At 45.7% G+C, this 18,640-nt stretch overlaps 2 protein-coding genes across 16 annotated transcripts in view; one reads left to right on the forward strand and one right to left on the reverse strand.

Moving 5' to 3' along the window:
* Positions 1–539: 539 nt before the first annotated feature.
* On the reverse strand, positions 540–10,347 carry DPCD (deleted in primary ciliary dyskinesia homolog (mouse)). Of its 7 annotated transcripts, none has more exons than XM_077930167.1 (6): positions 10,206–10,347; positions 8,736–8,816; positions 7,309–7,433; positions 6,206–6,339; positions 2,258–2,360; positions 540–1,650 (listed from the first exon to the last, which is right to left on the reverse strand). In XM_077930167.1, the coding sequence occupies exons 1-6, from the start codon at positions 10,330–10,332 to the stop codon at positions 1,546–1,548; spliced, it is 675 nt and encodes a 224-aa protein (XP_077786293.1). In that variant the 5' UTR covers positions 10,333–10,347; the 3' UTR covers positions 540–1,545. The 7 variants fall into 7 exon arrangements, with proteins under 7 accessions (XP_077786293.1, XP_028586336.2, XP_028586339.1 ...); XM_028730503.2 differs by lacking the exon at positions 10,206–10,347 and adding an exon at positions 10,005–10,164; XM_028730506.2 differs by lacking the exon at positions 10,206–10,347 and adding an exon at positions 9,660–9,796.
* Positions 9,786–18,640, forward strand: part of POLL (DNA polymerase lambda) — a 125,614-nt gene continuing 116,759 nt past the window's right edge. For 4 of the 9 annotated variants that reach the window (XM_077930163.1, XM_077930164.1, XM_028730496.2 and 1 more), the window contains exons 1-8: positions 9,786–9,868; positions 11,769–11,923; positions 12,207–12,504; positions 12,697–12,868; positions 14,197–14,505; positions 15,125–15,298; positions 15,848–15,976; positions 18,131–18,299. In XM_077930163.1, coding sequence (XP_077786289.1) covers positions 11,812–11,923; positions 12,207–12,504; positions 12,697–12,868; positions 14,197–14,505; positions 15,125–15,298; positions 15,848–15,976; positions 18,131–18,299 — 1,363 coding nt within the window. In that variant the 5' untranslated portion in view covers positions 9,786–9,868; positions 11,769–11,811. Of the gene's footprint in view, positions 9,869–10,862; positions 10,888–11,768; positions 11,924–12,206; positions 12,505–12,696; positions 12,869–14,196; positions 14,506–15,124; positions 15,299–15,847; positions 15,977–18,130; positions 18,300–18,640 lie in introns of those variants that run through there. The other 5 variants (XM_077930161.1, XM_028730498.2, XM_077930160.1 and 2 more) reach the window with 5 other exon arrangements.

Consider the following 18,640-nt stretch of genomic DNA (forward strand, 5'->3'; position numbering starts at 1 on the left):
TCTCCAGCCTTCCATTAAGATATACAGTCCTAACAAATTCAGTGAGCGACACTGAGAAATCAGCATGCTTAGGAGAGAACCCAAAGGTTAAAAGATCTTCAGGAATACAAAAATTTATAGGGCAGCCCAAAGCAGCAACTCATTGAGGACTGAGCATGCCTAGCCAAAGAATGCTGAATGTCCAATGAGGGGGAAATGGCTGGACCGCTGAACAGCAGCTCTACAGACTATAACATTTTGTTGCAAGTAACCTTGTTGGTTCTATTTGCCATTAGTATAGCAGAGTTCTATGGAAACTAGGAAAGGCTATGCTTTTAAGGTTTGTGAACCTGCAGCTTAAAGATAATCATCTACCTTTTGCCTGTTGTGTGCCTGGCCTATGTTGTTGTTTAATTAAAAAAATTCTAGCCATTATTCACATATAAAATTGGGATCAGGCTGGGAGGGATATAGTTTTCATAGAAGAATGACAGAATGGACAGATATTGTTACAAGATCAGGTTATTCTTCCACGCATACGGGATTGAGAAACCAGCATAGAAATTTGAACATTTGCTTTTATTAAAATGAAATTGATACCTTCAATAGTGGTACAAACTGGCATAAATGATATACTGAGAGAGGTCAAAGTATTGAGAGCTCAGAATATACATGTTCTAGGGCAAAGGCAGTGGGAAAAAATCCTTTATGCTTTGTTTGAAACAGGTTGGGCGTTCAGTTTGAGGGGCAACTGCGGGCAGCTGACACTGTGAGCTGGAAACTATGTAAGATATGCTTACTTGGTTCTTGCACTTCCCTTTATATCAACTTTAAATGCTATTGCATGCAGTAGGAGAAGTAATGGTACTCATGTTTTTTCTGGGACCTCTCTCCTGCCATATTCTTAAAAACAGACACAAGTTTTTAGAACCTTTAAAGTAATTCATAGTGCTTTAGAGGATGCATATACCATATTGGCCTGAGTATAAGCCTCACTTCCCCCCCCAAATTCCGACTATGAAAAGTGAAAGCGCAGCTTATATTCACGACCTTACAGTATGCAGCCAGGAGTGTGAGGCAAACAGCGCCAGGAGCGCAGCATAGTGGTGCCCGCCCCATATGTAGTCCCCCAAGGCTGGGAAGGGAGAGAGGGAGGAAGGGAAAAGGCCACCGGCAACACAGCACGGCTCCCCCCCCCCCCCCAGTATGCAGCCAGCAGCAACGAGGAATGGAGCAGCTGATATTTGGGCATTTTTTATATATTTTTCTTCCTCCCCTCCAATTTTAAAGGTGCGGCTTATATTCAGGCCAATATGGGAGTTTTGGCTCCCTGAGAATTGTAATTAGCACACATACAAAGACGTCAACTCTTAAGAGACTGGTGCTTCTCACCTGTGCTGGACACCAGCAGGCTGATGGGGAGCTCTAAAAGTTTTGCGAGAAAGTTCTTTCAGAATCTACAAACTCAGGTAACTTAAGTCCTTCCCCAAAAAGTTTTTCTCCAATCATCTCCATTATAAAATAAAAGTAGTAAAATATATACAGATGAGATTCTGCAACTGCTGGCTACTGTGTCTTGCATTCCCCATCTCCATTATTAGCTGCCTTGATCTTCTTTAGCTCCTTTTGCAGCTCCTCCTCTGCAGCCAGAATCTCTGCTGGCTTCAGGTACTGTGAAAACGAATAAGCCGCATATATCTCTAGCACAAACAGAGCTGTTACACAGTGTCATGGTTGCAAGCCCTTGGAAATTCTCACACTTGCCAAGTCTTTGCAGTCACCCCCAAATTCAATAACACTGAGCATAAGAATTTACAGAGGAAATATAGCATAAAACTATCTCAAATGCATCTGATTTAATGCATGTTATCTCATATTGGAACTTAACCCTGGTTAGACTACTGGACTGTACAGTCTCCCCTGGCAAACTATGCACTTAACTTTGCTGGCTATTACATTCTACTTCATATACCCAAGCAGTTTTGAATATCTACACTAAACATTACAGCCATAAGAAAAAGATGGTTACTCATGGGAGAGGAGGAAATGTGTAAATCCTATGGCATTCTAAACTCTGAAGCAGAAACAGAAATAGTAATTAGGATTTTTCCTGCTAAGCCTCAAGAGACTTATTAGCTCCTAATTTTGTAATTTTCCATTGTACTTATGGGCCTATTTTTCTATTTGTTTCCCCAGTTTTCACAGAGGTGGTGATACCAAAAGGAAGGCCAGGAAAAGTTCTGAGTTACATTGACAAATTAGTCTTATAGGTACCTACCGTGATTATTAATGTGTTATTGGCATGAGTAAAGCTCAGAGCAGTACTATCCAAGGGCAGTTGGAATCTGTCTAAGTCAGGAACGGAGAATTTCTTGTAATATCTGAAGATAAGCATGAGAGAGAATGTGAGGGTAAGACCAATTTTTGCTGTTATTTTTGTCATCTTTGGAATGCTAGTTCATTATGATGTAATCCTATACATAAAACCTAATCTCCAAGTTAGAGAAACAGAAATGCATTCATACTTCTATTTTGACCAGAAACAGTTTCAATATTTAACATTGATCACTCTCCCAACATGGCTGCATGTTTAATCAATTTTAAAAGCACACATTTTGATTGATTCTGAAGATGTCCCTGGTTGCTGGGACTATGATGTTTTTTTAATGCAAGTACATATAAATTGCAATGGCAAGCACCATTTTAAGATATCCCACCTGCTATGAGAGAGGAGGGATTCCACAGATGGTATCTACTACAACACAGCATCATTCAAAAATGAAGTGTGCTTGTTTTCCCCTTAGATTTATTTTCTCATGTGCACATTTAGGCTGCAAACTATCCCCCTGATTTGCTGTGCAGGTCTCCCTCTGCCCAGTCCCAAACAGCTCCAGCAGCTCCACTCCTCCAGTGTGCAGCTTCTAGATCCTCCTACCAAAGGTGTGAGCAGGAAGGGGTACAGCTGAGTCAGCACCACTGCTGTTAGTTGATGGCACTGGTCCAGATATGGGTCCAGTTGCTACACCAACCCCAGACTAGCATAGTGCAGCGTTTGCCACATAGGTTTGCCTGTGTGCCCTGCGTTCCATTCCTGCCAGCGTGAGTGCAGTGGTGGCTACACCATTCTGTCCCACACCCCAGCTAAAGTTGGACTAGCTCTATTAATGAATTTTATTTTTATTGATAAGTCAATATGAATACAGTGGTACCTCGGTTTTCGAACATAATCCATTCTGGAAGACCATTCGACTTCCGAAATGTTCGAAAACCTGAGGTGCAAAGGGTGGTCTGCAAATTCAAGAGAGAAAATTGAATTTCGATTTCCAAGATGCGTTCGAAAATGGAAGCATTTACTTCCAAGTTTTCAGCATTCGAAAACCAAAACGTTTGACTTCCAAGACGTTCAAAAACCAAGGTACCACTGTAACGCTAACTGACTTAAGGTTTCTTAATCATGTGAAAGCTGTGTTTTCCAAATATGGCTGCAGAGTGCTGGGTAAAGTGGGAGAGAACCCTAACAATTTGAAGGGCTGTTTATTTTCAATTACCTTGAATCTGTACTGGTTCATACACCTTTGTCCTGCCAAGTATCTGGTGGATCTAAACAGTCTGTCTTCTACCCAACTATGACTTAACAAAACTGAGTGAACATTATTCTCATCTCCCCCCTACCCCACCCTCTGCACTACTACCATTTAGCCCCTTTGTTACTCTTCCCTTGTGAAATTCCCTCCATCGCATGGACATGTTTCTGGTGCCCCAAACTGAATGGGAGAATTTATTCCCTGGTGTCAGGCCCATAAGCAATCCTTCTCCATTAAGCCCGTTCTCCTTAGAGGTCGACTGCTTGAACTACTGCTGCACAAAACATGAACCCTTTATTTTCCAAGCCTTAGCGAAAATGCATACAAAGGACAACCAGCCTTGGATGCTTTGCCTGCTAGCAAGGAATGTTACCGCAGGGCTTGGAGCCTTCTGCGTAAATTTGGGAAAGGTGGCAGACATGGATAATAATAGGGGTGTCAAAGGTTAAACTGCAAAGATTAGTTGAACACAAAGACATGTTAAGGAAGTGTTAACTTCTTACTGATTGAGACAATAAAAAAGCAGGTCCCAGAAAAAGCCCAGTGTTTCAAAGAGCCTAAGGAGCCCGCACTGGGAACACCAACTTTGCCCCCCAGCCTTCCCCAGGACTGAAGTAGTGGGAAAAATAATACCTGGTATGGTCTCCAACTAAAATCTGTGAGAGATCAAAGGAAAACAGATCTGCTGCTTTGCCCCCTTCTAGTGTAATGTTAACTGCTACCTTGCCCTGCAATAATTGAATCTGCTGTGGCTGAAGAGGCTTTGCCTGTTTGTTTGGAAAGTTTGCTTTAATGGATTTGTTTTACAGCAAGAGGGCTAGAGCAAATCCCACTTGAGCAGCCTTTTGCTGTGGCTAGAGGGGCCAACAATGAATGAGTTGGAGCGGATGGCAATATTTTCTTTTTTAAGGTCCCTCGGGGCAGCTGTGTGTTCTGGCAGGGCTCCTGTGCTGTCAACAGCTGCATAGTCAATGTTCAATAGGTTTAGTTTTCTCCCTCAGTGCATCTCCCTGCGTGGAGATTTCATCTGTTTAACTTCTGCCTGCCATGCAGCTGTTGGAGGCATAAAGATATCCCTAACTGTAGTCTCTTTGGACTCCGAAGTGCAGGCATAGACTTGTTTACAGAGCCACAAGAATTGACACGGTTTTTAGGAGTTTAAACAAAACAAAAGCCTGATTTTGGTAAAAGCACTAAGAGTACAACAATTGTAAAGAAGATCAAACACACACAGCATCTCTGCTCCTCTCTAAATAATATACCACTAGCAATAAGGGCAGGAAACCTGAATTCAGATTAGTTTATCCCCACACCACCACTATTCACCATATTAGCAGCCATCTGTAGTCCCAGAAGCTTTTTGGAAAAGGATTTCACCGGCATTCTGAGTAGCAGGGGTGGGGACTGCAGCTGGGCAGGCCTTGCTGGAAAGGGAGTTCCATAAGGGAGGTGCTACAAAAGAGAGCAAGCCCTCTCCTGTAAATCTTAAACTACAGAGAGGCTTACAGGGCAGGAGACACTCCTCCTTATGTGTCACCTTTTGAGTTCAAGATGTGGATGCCAACCCAACACTTTTGCCTTTCACAATACATGTCTTGCTTATTGAAGAGGAGATCCTGGGGATTTGATCCTGCACACAGTTAAGAGCAGTTTACTCCAGGTATATCTAATGTACCTAGATGTACCTCATCTTTCCCTTCTTGGTAATCTCGCAGTTGTGAAAACCAAAATTATCTCCCTTCTTCTCCTCTTCTGCACAGGCCTGCTAACCAGTAGCCCACAAGCAAAACATGAATGAAACGGCTCTCTACTGTTGGTATTCAGAGATGCTATGCTTTTGGACGTAGAGATACCATTTAACTATCATACCTAGTAGCCAATGATAGGTAAATCCCCTATCAATTTGTCATGTTTCCTTTAAAGCCATCAAAGCCAGTGATCATCGGCCCATTCTGTTTTATGAGTGTGAATAAGTCCCCTCTTTTGTGTGGCCTCAATCTACTGGTAATCAACTTTGTTGGTTGACCCTGAATACCTGTGTTATGAGATGCGCCATGTGTTTCTGCAGAAAGTCGAGGCTAGTCAAGGGCTGCTTAAATCAAGAAGTACTTAAGCATCTCCATACCTATCAAGAGGAGGCCATTGAGCAGCAAGAACTTGATCTTGCACCTGCCAATTGCAGTCAGATAGCAAAGATGCTAAGTGGAAGGCCTACAGGGTCAATGTAGCCTGGCCTTCATTGTGAAGTGTTCGACAAGTCTCAACCATATCCATGGCCCTTTACTGTCACTGATTAATAGTATTCTTTGCCCTCAGAAGAACTTTAACTTAAAAACATAACTGGCCAAAGAGAGCAAAGCAGCTCTTTGCCAACAGCACCACCTCTAGGTAATTTTCAGGGATTGCACAATAAATAGGTTAGAGAACGGAAGGGAAAATCAATGTCCCCCCCCCCCCAACTTCTTCATCAAAAATTGGGATTGAGAAATGCATTTGCTTCTGTTTGTAATGCTATTGTCAAGCAGAAAGAGGAGAAGTGATGAAACTTTGCAATACGTTTTCTCCAGTTCCTGGGCTTTATCAAAATCTGCAGCCCCCCACTCAGCTTCACCCCACCTCAGGGGAACCTTGTGCTTACTGACTTCTTATTTGTTGTACGGACCACACAGCAGCGCTCATCCTTCTCCACTGAAACACGATAGACATCTTTAGGATAGGGCAAATTCCGGATCCGCCACTGGAAGCTGTTCTTGGTGTCTTTGCGCATAAAGATAGGCTAGAGAAAAGGCACATTTCAGTTATCCTGGCATCACTCAGATGGAATAGATAGCAGTGGGGAGTTTTTGGCTTTGCACATTCAGGTGCTTGGTCTAGTTATGGGGACCCACATAGCAGTACTGAGGATGGAGTTTCTTTGAAGTCACCCCCCACCCTCACTTATAGTTCTTCAAATGTATCAGGAATTCTCTAAGTCTGTAAGTCATTTATATAATTTCCAAGCAGTCAGAGGCTTCTTCGGGATACAGAAATGAAACTGATGTGGAGGAATGGGGAGGAAGAAAGCTGTATTAGATTTAAGCCAGAAGGAAAGAAAACGGGTTAAAGTAACAAAGGTCTCATAGATGAGGAACAATGTGGTCTCTGGTAGAGGTATCATGAGCCTGTTCCACAAGGAACATTGGTTACCCCATTCTGGTGGTGAGATCATGAATTTCCCTTGGTCATTCTATGGAGAGAGCTATTTATCTTAAGGAAGGGCCATAGAATAGTGGGACAGCACATGCCTTGCATGCAGAAAGTTTTAGGATCTGGCACCTTTTGTTAAATTATTTTAAACAGTAGCACTTGGAAACATTCCTAATTCAGTAAGTAGTTGCTGCCAGTCAGGTAATACTGATGGAGCAATAGTCTGACTTGGTGTGAGACAGCTTTACAAGTTTATACCAGCACTAATGTCATAGGCATATGTTCTCCAGTGAGTCATGAAGTAAAGTAACCTAACAGAGTACTACATAAGGGTTCCCAACCCGGATACATCCCCAAGGAAACAGAAACCATGCATTACCTCTTTCTCTGTTCCAAAGCTAAGATGAGCTACATTATGTTACTTTGCAATGGAAGCATTACTACTCATCTTAAGAAGCCAAACTATAGTCTCAGAATTCAGAACAGGTAACCTAGGAAAATGAGACCCGTAGCAATTTCAGAGGTGACTGTGATGTAGAAAGGAACTTGCCTTACTTACATTAGTACTGCTCTCCTTAATGAGCTCACGATCCAGAGGTCCTGATGCAAGCAAGTTTGGCTCTCCCACCTCAACCTGCCAAGCGCCACAAGCACCCAAGGCATTCTTCTCTCTCCATTTCCTCACTGCAAAGAAACAGAAAGGAAGCACCTCTTTCAATTGCTTTTTCAGGGAAACATCCTCAGTAAATTTGCATTTGAGGATGGGATTCTCTTGACACTTCAAGGAGTAACTTCAGATGTTGCATGACTGAGAATTTTGATATAGGAGTAAGACATGATTAACAAGAAACTGCACTAGGCATGGTGTAGGTTTTCTGGAAAAAAACTGAAATAAGAAAATTTCCCAATGCTAAAAACCAATTGAAGCTGATTTAACAATGGTGGGTTATTTATACTTTAAGTTTTAATTTATCCTCAGTTATGCCCCGCATGCTGAAAGGGGCAGCAGAGCCATGCACAGTTCCCCACCCATGAGATCCACATGGGTATGGGGAACCGCATAACTTGAGTGTGGGGCTATCATGCTCAGAGTTTCAGCTCCTATAGAAGTCTATATATGTGGCCTTACCCAGCTCAGATGTTCACACTCAATATGCAGATGTTGGGAGATGTGTGATCATGAGGCCTCAGGGGCAAGGTCAAAACAATCAGGCCTTCAACTTTCATGGAAATATACTCACAGAGTCTTTTCTGGCTCAGACATACATGCTTAATGCATGTTACTGCTGAATTTTATGGAATAATGCAGTTTTAGAAACAAACAAATGTCCAAGGATAAATGTAGTATTGGGAAAATTTCCTACTTGCATCACTGCTAATATGTAACATGCAAGCTCATTCTAGAAGAGTATTCTTTCCTGTGGTCCTGTCAAGTATGAATTTGCTTCCTAACTCAAAGTATAGTGGTACCTCAGGTTACAGACGCTTCAGGTTACAAACGCTTCAGGTTACAGACTCCGCTAACCCAGAAATAGTACCTCAGGTTAAGAACTTTGCTTCAGGATGAGAACATAAATTGTGCGGCGGTGGTGCGGTGGCAGCAGGAGGCCCCATTAGCTAAAGTGGTACCTCAGGTTAAGAACAGTTTCAGGTTAAGAACGGATCTCCAAAACAAATTAAGTTCTTAACCCGAGGTACCACTGTACAATTCTATTCAACTTCTCCTATGTTGGAAACAATTACCAAATTGAGAGGGAGGATGAAATGAATGAGTCACAAGTGGTCTAATTCGAAGCTGCGCTATAACTAAAGGCATTTTTGACTGGGAACTTCCCTTTGCTATGATCAACATGAAACCCGGACCTGTGCTATGTGCAGCAACTGTCAGATGCAAGCTCCTACTTCTCATCAACCTGTACTATTAATAGGCCAAGCCCCTGTTATGACCAATTTTAAACTCCTAATAAAGAAAGGAAGCTTGCTTACAAAGCAGCTGGTTTGTCTTCAGGTCATATTCCTCTGCCATCTCCTTCCCATTGTCAAACAAGTAATGGATTTTTCGCATACCTAAGGAGAGCAGAGGTGTGTGAATCCACAGAAATGATGTAGAGAAAAGTCCCACCCACTGACACACTCCCTGACCCTGTTTTCAGCTACCCCAAGACTTAGCTGGAGAAGCCAAAAGTCTAGACCACAGCATATGTGGCATTCTGGCATTCACAGACTGCCACCCTAATCATGCAGCTTGATCTTATGGGACAGCGGACAGAGATTTCAATGGGACTGACCCAAGCGTAAATGACTAAGGCCCAACCCTTTGCAAATTTACTCTTAGTTAAGTTCAGTTTTAATTGTTATTTTAAGAGATTTATACCCCCACCCTTCGACAAGTTCCCAGGGCACCTCACTAGGGCTGCTTCCCAGGTAAGCACAAGCAGGGGCTGCCGCCTCAGTCGAGCCCTTGGGCTGTACGTACTAAAGCAGCCTTAATGGGAAGGTGACAGCCCAACTCACACTCACCTGGAAACAAGCCCAAACTGATCACAGTAGGGTTCACTTCTGAGTAAATATGCATTGGATCGCTCCTAGACCCCTTTACCTTGGAAGCAAGTCCCACTGGAACCAATGAGTCTTATTTCGGAGAAGACATGGGACAATGGAGTGTTGTAACCAAATTTATTGTGGCACAGGCTTTCGTGGACCGCAGCCGGCAGTCCTAAGCCCTGCATTGCATACACCCCACTGGCCCCGGGGCTCTACCTTCCCCGCTTCCTCGTACTCGCGCCCCGGTCCAACCCCGTCCCTCGCCGGTGCTCGTCCTCAGCCCGTCAGGATCCGGGCCTCGCCGCTCCCCGCTCCCTCCGAGCTCCCCGGAGGAAAGTCTGCCGAGGACGCCCCGCTCCCATTTACCGTCCCCGAGCAGGGCGGTCTTCCGCGCCGCGCGCAGCTGCTCCAGCCAACTCGGTCCGGCCATGATGCCGCCGGACGCATTGCCAGGGCAACCGCTCTACACTTCCGGCCTCTCCTGACCGGACACGGAAGAAAACGCCGCGCGGGGGGGAGTTTTGCTGCTTCTCCCCCCCTCCCCCCAGTCCTCTTTCGCGCCCGCGACTCCCCGGGTAAGTGAAATAAAACGCGAAATAGCTCCCCGCCCCCACCGCGCGCGCTCCTTCCTCCGCCTGAGGGGCGTTTCTAGGCCTCTCCGGGCGTCACCTTAGCCCCGCCTCCCTCCCTCCTTAGTGGGCCTCATCCTACCCGAGGGGAGATCAGAAGAGAGCGAGCGCACAGGTGCAGGAAGAGTCGGCGTGCCTGCATGCCTGCCGGCGCGAAGCCTTGCTGCCACGTGGAGAGGGACCTGGGGCCTGTGGCGGTGCTGGACTACATCTCCCATCAGCCCCATCTCCCAGCCTGCTTGGCCGGGGTGATGGGATTCGTAGTCCAGCAGGCTTTGTTTACCTCTCCCTGAGGCGACGGCAATATTCTCCTTTACATTGCATTGTCTCATCTTGGTCTCCTCACATCTGTCCGGCACTCCACTCTGGAAGTGAGACACCTCCTTCTGGCTTTCTGTCTCTTCTTGCATTCTGCACACGTCCTTGCCTCCAAAGCTTTCTGTAGCCCTGTTACCAACACCCTGTTAGGTTTCTGCCTGTGAGGCTCCTCCAGCTCTACCACCCTCAGCCATCCTAAAGTCTCCTGCTCCCTCAAAATACTCTACCCTTTCTCCCCTTATGTTTGAAACTGTCTCCCAGAATACCTGTGTGGTGTTTCCTAATTTTTCAAATTCCTCCTCAAATCCTACTTTTCTGCAAGGCCCTTGGCTCAGCTCCCTAGTTCCTATGCCTTGCTGCAACTAAGGCTGTAACTGAGCCTAAGCACATGCAACTCAAACAATTGTGTGTTCTTTCCCTGTTTATCCTCGCCTCCAATTTTGTTTCTCAGGGCCCCAGCAGGGCCACCAGGATTGATGCTCTGTATCCACCACCATTTAGACTCCTAGTGGCAGCACTGCTGTGGTCACCAGCATCCTGCTCCCTTCACAGGCTTGCCTGTGAGCTTGCCTGTGACCCCAGTGATGTAATTAATGAATTGCTGAGCAGTCACTCTATTCCCAGCCATTGCAGCAGCACCGCAACAGGTGAGCCAGGAGGAGGCTGATAATTTCTCCACCACCTCCCTGCGTACTGTCATGGACCTTCTCAGAGATGGTGACAGCTCTATGATGGGCCAGGAACTGAGTGGTTACTTGGGACCTTGCCTGTTATAGTGCCACTGTGGAGAAGTGTGAAGGGAGTCTGGTGGCTGCAGGAACATCACCACTAGAGGGCCCAAGGGGCAGCAGATCCTGGAATGTATGTTCTGGTTTGTGCTGGGGGCTCCAGTGAAGACAGCCTGCCCTGTACCCCCTTTAAAAAAACAACCGGAGCCAAACTGTTCCCCTGAGTTGAATTTTAAATTGAAAGCTCCCCTGGCCAGGGGCCTGCCCTCATACTCTGTAAAGTACCATGCACACTGAGGATGCTATATAAATAAAAAGTGGCATCTGTGGAGCTGGTGTGTATTCAGGAATTCTTGAGGGAGGTGGCCTTATGTTACTGCTATGAAGCACTAAGTCTATTGGTCTTTGGATGTACCACATTTTGCAAATTGAGGCGAATAAGACCCTATTAATGATTTGGTGGGATATCTGCCAGGGCCTTTCACCTGTTGCAGAAAAATAAATGGCCAGCTCTAAACACAAAACTGAATTAACATAGGGAGTGCCTTTTGCTAGAGGATTCTCTGTCATTAAGGTAGATCACAAGCTAAGGCATGCCCCCTAGAAACTGAAGTTACCCTATTGGCATGTCAGAGTCTTGCACCTCATTCATTTCCACCTCTAGCTAAAGTTGCGTATAAGGTTACGTTTCACCTGTTGGCATGGGACATATAAGGTAGCTTGATTTTCATTTCAGGTTTACAAATACCTTTGTGTTGTTAGTCACTTCAAACTCTTGCAATCTTTACCATCTTCCTCAGTAAGACTGCTTACTCCTGCCTGGGCAGGAGGCATCCATGTTCCATGGAGCCCCAAGGAATTGTCAAAGCTTTCCCCAAACGAAAGAAGATCAGATATGATTCACAGAAGGCAGTGCCTACAAAGGTACTGAAAGAAGAAACCAAGAATGAGCAAGGTGAGTTTTCTGTTTGCTTCCTCAGCCATGTGAAGCTATGAGACAGCCTGGCCTGCTCTGCTTGAGATTACTATGGCCTAGCTTTTAGTGCAAGTGGTCACTTAAACCTGAAAGGTTCAAATCAAATGGAGGCATTGAATTTTGAAGTCTTATCTGTGTGCTACAAGAGATCTGGTCTTCTCCATACTAGTTATGGCTTCAGGCTGTCAGACTCCCATCACTCAGATAAGACATGAATCCCACTCTTGCTTTGCTGAGTCTATTTCTCTCTGGCTTTCATTAGCAGCATGGTTGGAGCCAATCACTGCCTATGTGCTGCAAGCAGGAATTGGCCAGGCCAGGGCTGAGATCTTCCGCAAGCAGATCGTCCAGAATGGGGGAATTGTCTGCAGCCAGCTTTCCCCAGATGTGACACATGTTATAGTGGATGAAGGCATGGACTGTGACCGAGCTTTCCGGCTTCTCAAACTAGCCAAGTTACCCCAGGGGTTGCAACTGGTGAAGGCATCCTGGCTGAGTTCCTGTATTGCAGCACAGCAGATCTTGAAGACTACTGGCTACAGCCTCTTCATCCCGGAGAAGTAGGTGCCTTTCTTACTTCAGCATGTGGTGGCAAGTTTTATGTGGAAATCCATTTCTTATTTTGGGAATGGACACAGGAAAGAGAATTGAATTCCTCAGTTCTTTTCAATTTTCTCACACTCTTGTTATGGATAGAATGGTTGCCTTCAGAAGCAGTGATTGCACCTTGCTGTACGTTTGATTCTTGGCAGGTATCTGGATGTGTCAGACACTTCAAAGCAGCAATCACAACTTCTGGGTGAAATGATGGTCCAGCCTCAAATGGAGAGTGCAGTCCTGGCACTGAAGGATGAATCTCAGGCAGACATTTCCATCACTCCCTGTAGTGCAGCAAATTCCTCAGGACAGCCAGAAGTTAAAGGGGTGAGCCCACTTAGCGGATTCCCTTTTTTGTGCTTTCGAGCATTTTTGTAGGTTATGCCAGGGTTTTTATTGGGGAAGAGCATTTTAACAGTGACAGAGCATTTGCCTTGCATGCAGAATATCCCAGGTTCAACCCCCAACATCTCCAGGTAAGGCAGGGGGAAAGCCCTGCCTGAAATCTTAGAGAACTGCTGTCACTGTGGACATGATTGACACCTCTTTGTTCCAAAGATGAAAAAGTGCCATGCTCCTCTTAGAATTAGGGAACAATATTGTAATTGGAACAAGGCGTGTGTGTTGACAACAGATTCAGCAGGTGGAGTCTACAGATACAGCCATTTTTCTCTTCTGAAAGGAGTGAATTTGCCTCTATTAAACAAATGCTGGGCTGTCATTGTAGAAACTGGGCACCTAACATGCACTTCCTTTGGTTACTCTGAGTATGTTTTTCTAGCAAGCTTCACTCCAGACCACCTAAAAGTTACAAAAATAGGAAAATGTAGAAGGAGCTTTTGGCAGATTGTTTCTGGATTAGAATGTATGTTTGTCATTCTGCTGCTGTCTTTGTTTGGCAATGTCTTGAGGTTCATTTATGCCAAGTCTCCTCTTCATTCAGAGAATCTGGCAAAAATATACACTGGTGTAAAAGCTCTATATGTCCAGTTGCCTTGAATTTTAATCTTTCTCAACTCTGAAGCAATATTAAAAACAGCTAGTAAAATACTAGTTACAAAGTGTTAGCACCCTAAAGTCAGAACATAAAAAGATCATATTGACTACAATGTGCTCTTTATAGCATTTTGACCACAAGGTGTAATGAATGTAAGTCATTGTTCAGCTTCTTAAGTATTATATCCTTTCTGTTTTCTACTAGTCAATGGAATACCTGATATGTTCATAATGGGATGTTGCCCCCTAGTGCCTGAAGTAGAGAGCAAAAGGAAATTGTGCCACTAAAGTTGCTGTAACCTGGGACATCTTATTCATGCTCACTCGTCACCACCACTCCAAAATAAAGCCACCTTCATAAATTAAATGAATTTGTAGCATTATGGTCACTGCAGGGACTCTGCCAGCTATGCTTTCTTGTAGATGATCATCATAACTGAGGGGAGGAACATGTTATATGCAACTGTTAGTACAGCTTATGCTTTTTCTTTCTCTCTCACAACCTATCTAACGATTGTGGTGGATCTCACAGGGACTACCAATCCCCTTTAATGTTTCAGAGTCTCCCTGCCTTTGGTGCATTATGAGCCAGTGCCTTGCAATTGCTTGCATAAGTAATGGCTACATTTCACAGCTTCCTCTTCTACCTCTCTCCAAAGACAATCTTGGACAACGAGGGAACTGAAGGGGAAGAGCCTGTTGTCACTCTGGGAGAACTGGAAGCACTGAGGTCAGGCAAAGACCCAAATACTTTGCCAGGAGATTCTTCTGTGGCGCTTCCCACTAGCAAGTGGGTTTGTGCCCACTCCTCTGCAAGCAAGAAAATTAATCATAACCAGAGCATTACAGAGAAGCTGGAGCAACTGGCAAAAGCCTACTCTGTCCAAGGGGACAAGTGGAGGGCTCTGGGTTACTCAAAAGCCATAAATGCCCTCAAGAGCTACCACAAGCCAGTCACCTCTTATCAGGTAACTCAGATAGATCTCTTGTAAAGCAAATCCTTTCTTGTCTTCTCTAAAGCAGCTGCAGCTTAATGTTCTTGGGAGCAGCCATTAAGTCTATGGAGCAACTAGCCTCTCTTCTCCTGCCTCACACTTGCAACTCCTGGCTGCACTGCATCCTGTGTGGCTAGCCAGCAGCTTTGTTGCACCGGGCAGTTGTAAGGTCCAAATTGCTTGTGTTTTAACTTCCCTGGGCTTGGCAGCATCATTCCATTTCTACTTGGGCCACTGTATAGAGAGATTTCTTAAGTATGAAATTAGCAAAAGCCTACACTATGCATCTGGTCATTTAAAAGGAATGCAGAGGAAGTCTCTGTCTGCACTGAGAGAAAGACAGAAAAATCTTATAGTCAACGAGTAAAGATCAGATTTTATTTGCAAAAAATTCATAGGCTTCTAAATCCCAATTTAGGCAGGTGGATTCTTGGAGATGAGGGCCTGTGTTAGATACCCTCAGGAGTCAAGAACCAATTCCCCCCTGCCCAAGCTGAGCCTAGTCATCTCCAAGCTGGAAACAGATGATATCTCCAGATTAAATCAGCATTGTAGCCTTTTTTCTGGACAACTGTTTGTGGCTGTTTTTTAGGAAGCCTGCAAAATCCCTGGAATTGGAAAGCAGATGGCAGAAAAGATTGTGGAGATCCTGGAGAGTGGGCACCTTCGAAAGCTGGACCACATCAGTGAGAGTGTGTCAGTGCTGGAAGTATTTTCCAATATCTGGGGAGCAGGAGTCAAGACTGCTCAGATGTGGTACCAGCAGGTAATTTTCTCTCCTCTGCTGTCAACAAGTGCTGCAGTTTTGCTTGTATTGTGGTATTGTTAAAGGTAAAGGTACCCCTGCCCGTACGGGCCAGTCTTGCCAGACTCTGGGGTTGTGCGCCCATCTCACTCAAGAGGCCGGGGGCCAGCGCTGTCCGAAGACACTTCCGGGTCACGTGGCCAGCGTGACATCGCTGCTCTGGCGAGCCAGAGCCGCACACGGAAATGCCGTTTACCTTCCCGCTAGAAAGCAATCCCTATTTATCTACTTGCACCCGGGGGTGCTTTCAAACTGCTAGGTTGGCAGGCGCTGGGACCGAGCAACGGGAGCGCACCCCGCCACGGGGATTCGAACAGCCGACCTTTCGATCGGCAAGCCCTAGGCGCTGAGGCTTTTACCCACATCGCCACCCGCGTCCCATGTGGTATTGTTACAAGGACCCTATATGTGAGTTAATTCTTTAGTTTCCTTGCTGAAACTGGTATGGAAAAACCTGCTAATGTGCTAGAGGAGGGAACTTTATACATGTCCCGTGTGTCCTCTGGGCAGGGCTTCCGCACTCTGGATGACATTCGCACTAAGGCTTCCCTCACCAGCCAGCAGGCCATTGGCTTGAAGCACTATGAGGACTTGCTGGAGCGCATGCCACGTGCAGAAGCTGCCCAAATTGAGCAGACAGTGAGTATCCCTGTGAGGACTGTGGGCAGGGCAATGTCGAGGCTTAACAGGTCACATGACACACCTCATCAAATCAGCTCTTGAGGCAGCCACGATTCTGGTAGGTCCCACATAGTTGGACTTCCTGGCAGTTCAAAGGGGAAGGATGATGAGCAAAGCTGCTGCCTGTTTTGCCTTTCCTCTCTACAGGTTGGCGATTTGGCACATACCAGATTCTGCAAACATGTATAACTGGGATGGGAAGCTTTGGTCCTCCAAATGTGGTTGGACTCCGGCTCCCATCATCCCTGACCATTGGCTGATAGGATTTGGAGACCCAACAACATCTGGTGGACCCCAGGTTCCTCATCCCAGCTCTAAAGAGAGCCTAGAAATCTTACCTGTGGTTTTGTTTTGTTTTTTGCTACAAACCAGCAATTCTCACCCCTTTGTTTGCAAGCTCCCAACCTGATAGGCCAGTCTTTCTCTAAAAGGACCCTCAGACTGCATCATGGCAGAGGAGTGGTGCAAAAACACATTGAAAATCTTTGTGGTGCCCCCCATGGTAGGGAAAGGGAGCTTTCTAACTTTCTGAACAGGTCTCCCTTCCTTTTGTGGGTTTGACCAGGATGGTGCTCATAGAAGCCAATAGGCAGTTCATAAAATTGTTTTCGGGTTGCAAGTTGTCGGCTTATAGGCTGAAGTTACATGATCCTTTATCACTGCTTCTCCTGTACATTGAAATCACCATGGCAGCACTGGGCAGCATGATACTGTCACTCAGTCACAGTGCCTGCCCCTGAAGAATGCATCGTTGCCAGGTAGGGCATCATTCCTCGCACAGGATTAAAGCTCTTTTGGGAGCCCCTGCCCTTGGGAGTGGACCTATTGTGGGTTTGATGGAATTACCCATTTCTTGCCCACCTCAGGGAGTAGACAAGAGAATGAGGGGATTAGCTGCTGTCCGTCTGAGACCCAAGGTGCTGTGTGGGGCTGGCTGCTTTCAAGAAAACTTAATTGAGGATGCAGAGGGACAGATCTGCATTCGAAAAGCCATGAAAGCTGTTCCCAAATGTTGCAGGGCAAAGGTTAATGAGCTTATCCCTCACTAATGAAGGATGATCCTGGAGACTGACAAGGAGCACTCAGACCCTCCCCCCCGCCACCGCCCAGCCCCACAACTGCTTCCTTTCCTTCTACCCATGCCACTCTCTATGTTCTGAACCAGCAATCATGTCTTTGTTTAGTAAGATGGATTATTGGCACCGTGATACCCATAATCCTGAATTCTGAAATCACCTTCAAGCGATGCTTTTAAATGAAGCCATCAGAAGTATGCTGGTGCAGAGAAGCTCTTGGGCGAGGGACTCTTCTTTGGGCACCCACCCACTGGGATGTGATTTCCAGCAGTCTAGGGTTTGGCTGCTGCTCCAGCAGGACATTTTGCTCTTCACTGCCAAGAGTTTTCCTTCCATGAAATGGGAAATGGCCCAGCCCTGCAGGAGGAGAGTGCCGGGGTTAGCCAGCCTTACGCCAGCCCAAAATACTAATCCCTTATGAATTTTGGATGTCCTGGTGACTTTAGGACTGGTTCTGCTGCGTCACATATTTTGCTACCACCCTTCTCTGCTAAAAGGTCCCAGGTCCCACTCTTTTCCAACCTGCTTCATTACAGCTTTGGACAGAATGCTTTGTTTATGCTGCAGAGTAACATCCCATAGTTTGGAAGGGTTATTGTCACCTGTCACCCAAACTACAAATGGGTCACAAGTTAGCTAACCTGCATACGTAACAACTCGTGTAATTCAGCATCCTGAGAATTTTAGCATTCATTATCACCACTGTGAGAGTTTGAAGTTAAATTTGCAAGCATATAGATAAATTTATAGTAAACTCCCAAACCCCAGTCGGGCTCAGTACAATTTTCTGTTGCGAAGGGGCTGGACTCCTTGCCCTCCCTCATGCCCAGCAGAAGCAGAATAAATTTAATGATTTAATGATTCATACAAGCAAAAGAATTCAGCTGTCTTGACAAAAGAATTTGAATTATGTATGCTTTGTTTTGTTTTGTTTTGATTAATCCACACTGCTGGGGGTAATTGAATCACCACAGTGGATGGGAATGGAAAGATACTTGAAATCAACAACTACACCTCTGCCTGTCTTTCACTGCAGGTCAGAGAAGCAGCCCTGTTGATCAATCCTGGGCTGGTGTGTGTCGCGTGTGGCTCGTTCCGGCGGGAAAAGTCCACCTGTGGGGATGTGGACGTGCTGGTGACTCACCCCGATGGGCACTCGCACCAAGGAGTCTTCAGCAAGCTGCTTGATAGCCTCCGGAAAAGTGGTATGAGGGTATCTGTGGGGCTGGAATGTGGCAGGGCAGGGTAAGGGGTCACACTGTTGAACCTTTTCACCACTCTGAAATCAGCAGAATGGGAATCCAGAATGTGTATCTGGCACTGCCATGTTGAGCTTGTCTTGGCAGTTCATCATGGCACTAAAAGTGCCGGTATCTGGGACTTCTTTGGAAGGAACCATCTTCTCTCTCCCCCTCCCCCCATGTAGATAGTTGGGCTCGCTGCATGAAGGACTTTATAAGAAGGAATGGTTTATAGTGCCTGCCATAATATGACAACATGGGTGATTCTGTTTCTTGACATACTTCTCTGTATGAATGTCAGAGCC

Source organism: Podarcis muralis, chromosome 6 (genome assembly GCF_964188315.1).
Source record: "Podarcis muralis chromosome 6, rPodMur119.hap1.1, whole genome shotgun sequence".
Taxonomy (NCBI): domain Eukaryota; kingdom Metazoa; phylum Chordata; class Lepidosauria; order Squamata; family Lacertidae; genus Podarcis; species Podarcis muralis.

Bases quoted from the DNA above. Each gene is read 5' to 3' on its own strand.
- DPCD (XM_028730503.2), bottom strand. From the start codon at position 10,149: ATGGGGCTGATGGGAGATGTAGTCCAGCACCGCCACAGGCCCCAGGTC. The intron at 8,817-10,004 runs GTAGGATGAGGC...TGCTCTCCTTAG, and splicing joins CTCTTCTGATCTCCCCTCGG to GTATGCGAAAAATCCATTAC. The intron at 6,340-7,308 runs GTAAGTAAGGCA...CCTTTTCTCTAG, and splicing joins TTAAGGAGAGCAGTACTAAT to CCTATCTTTATGCGCAAAGA.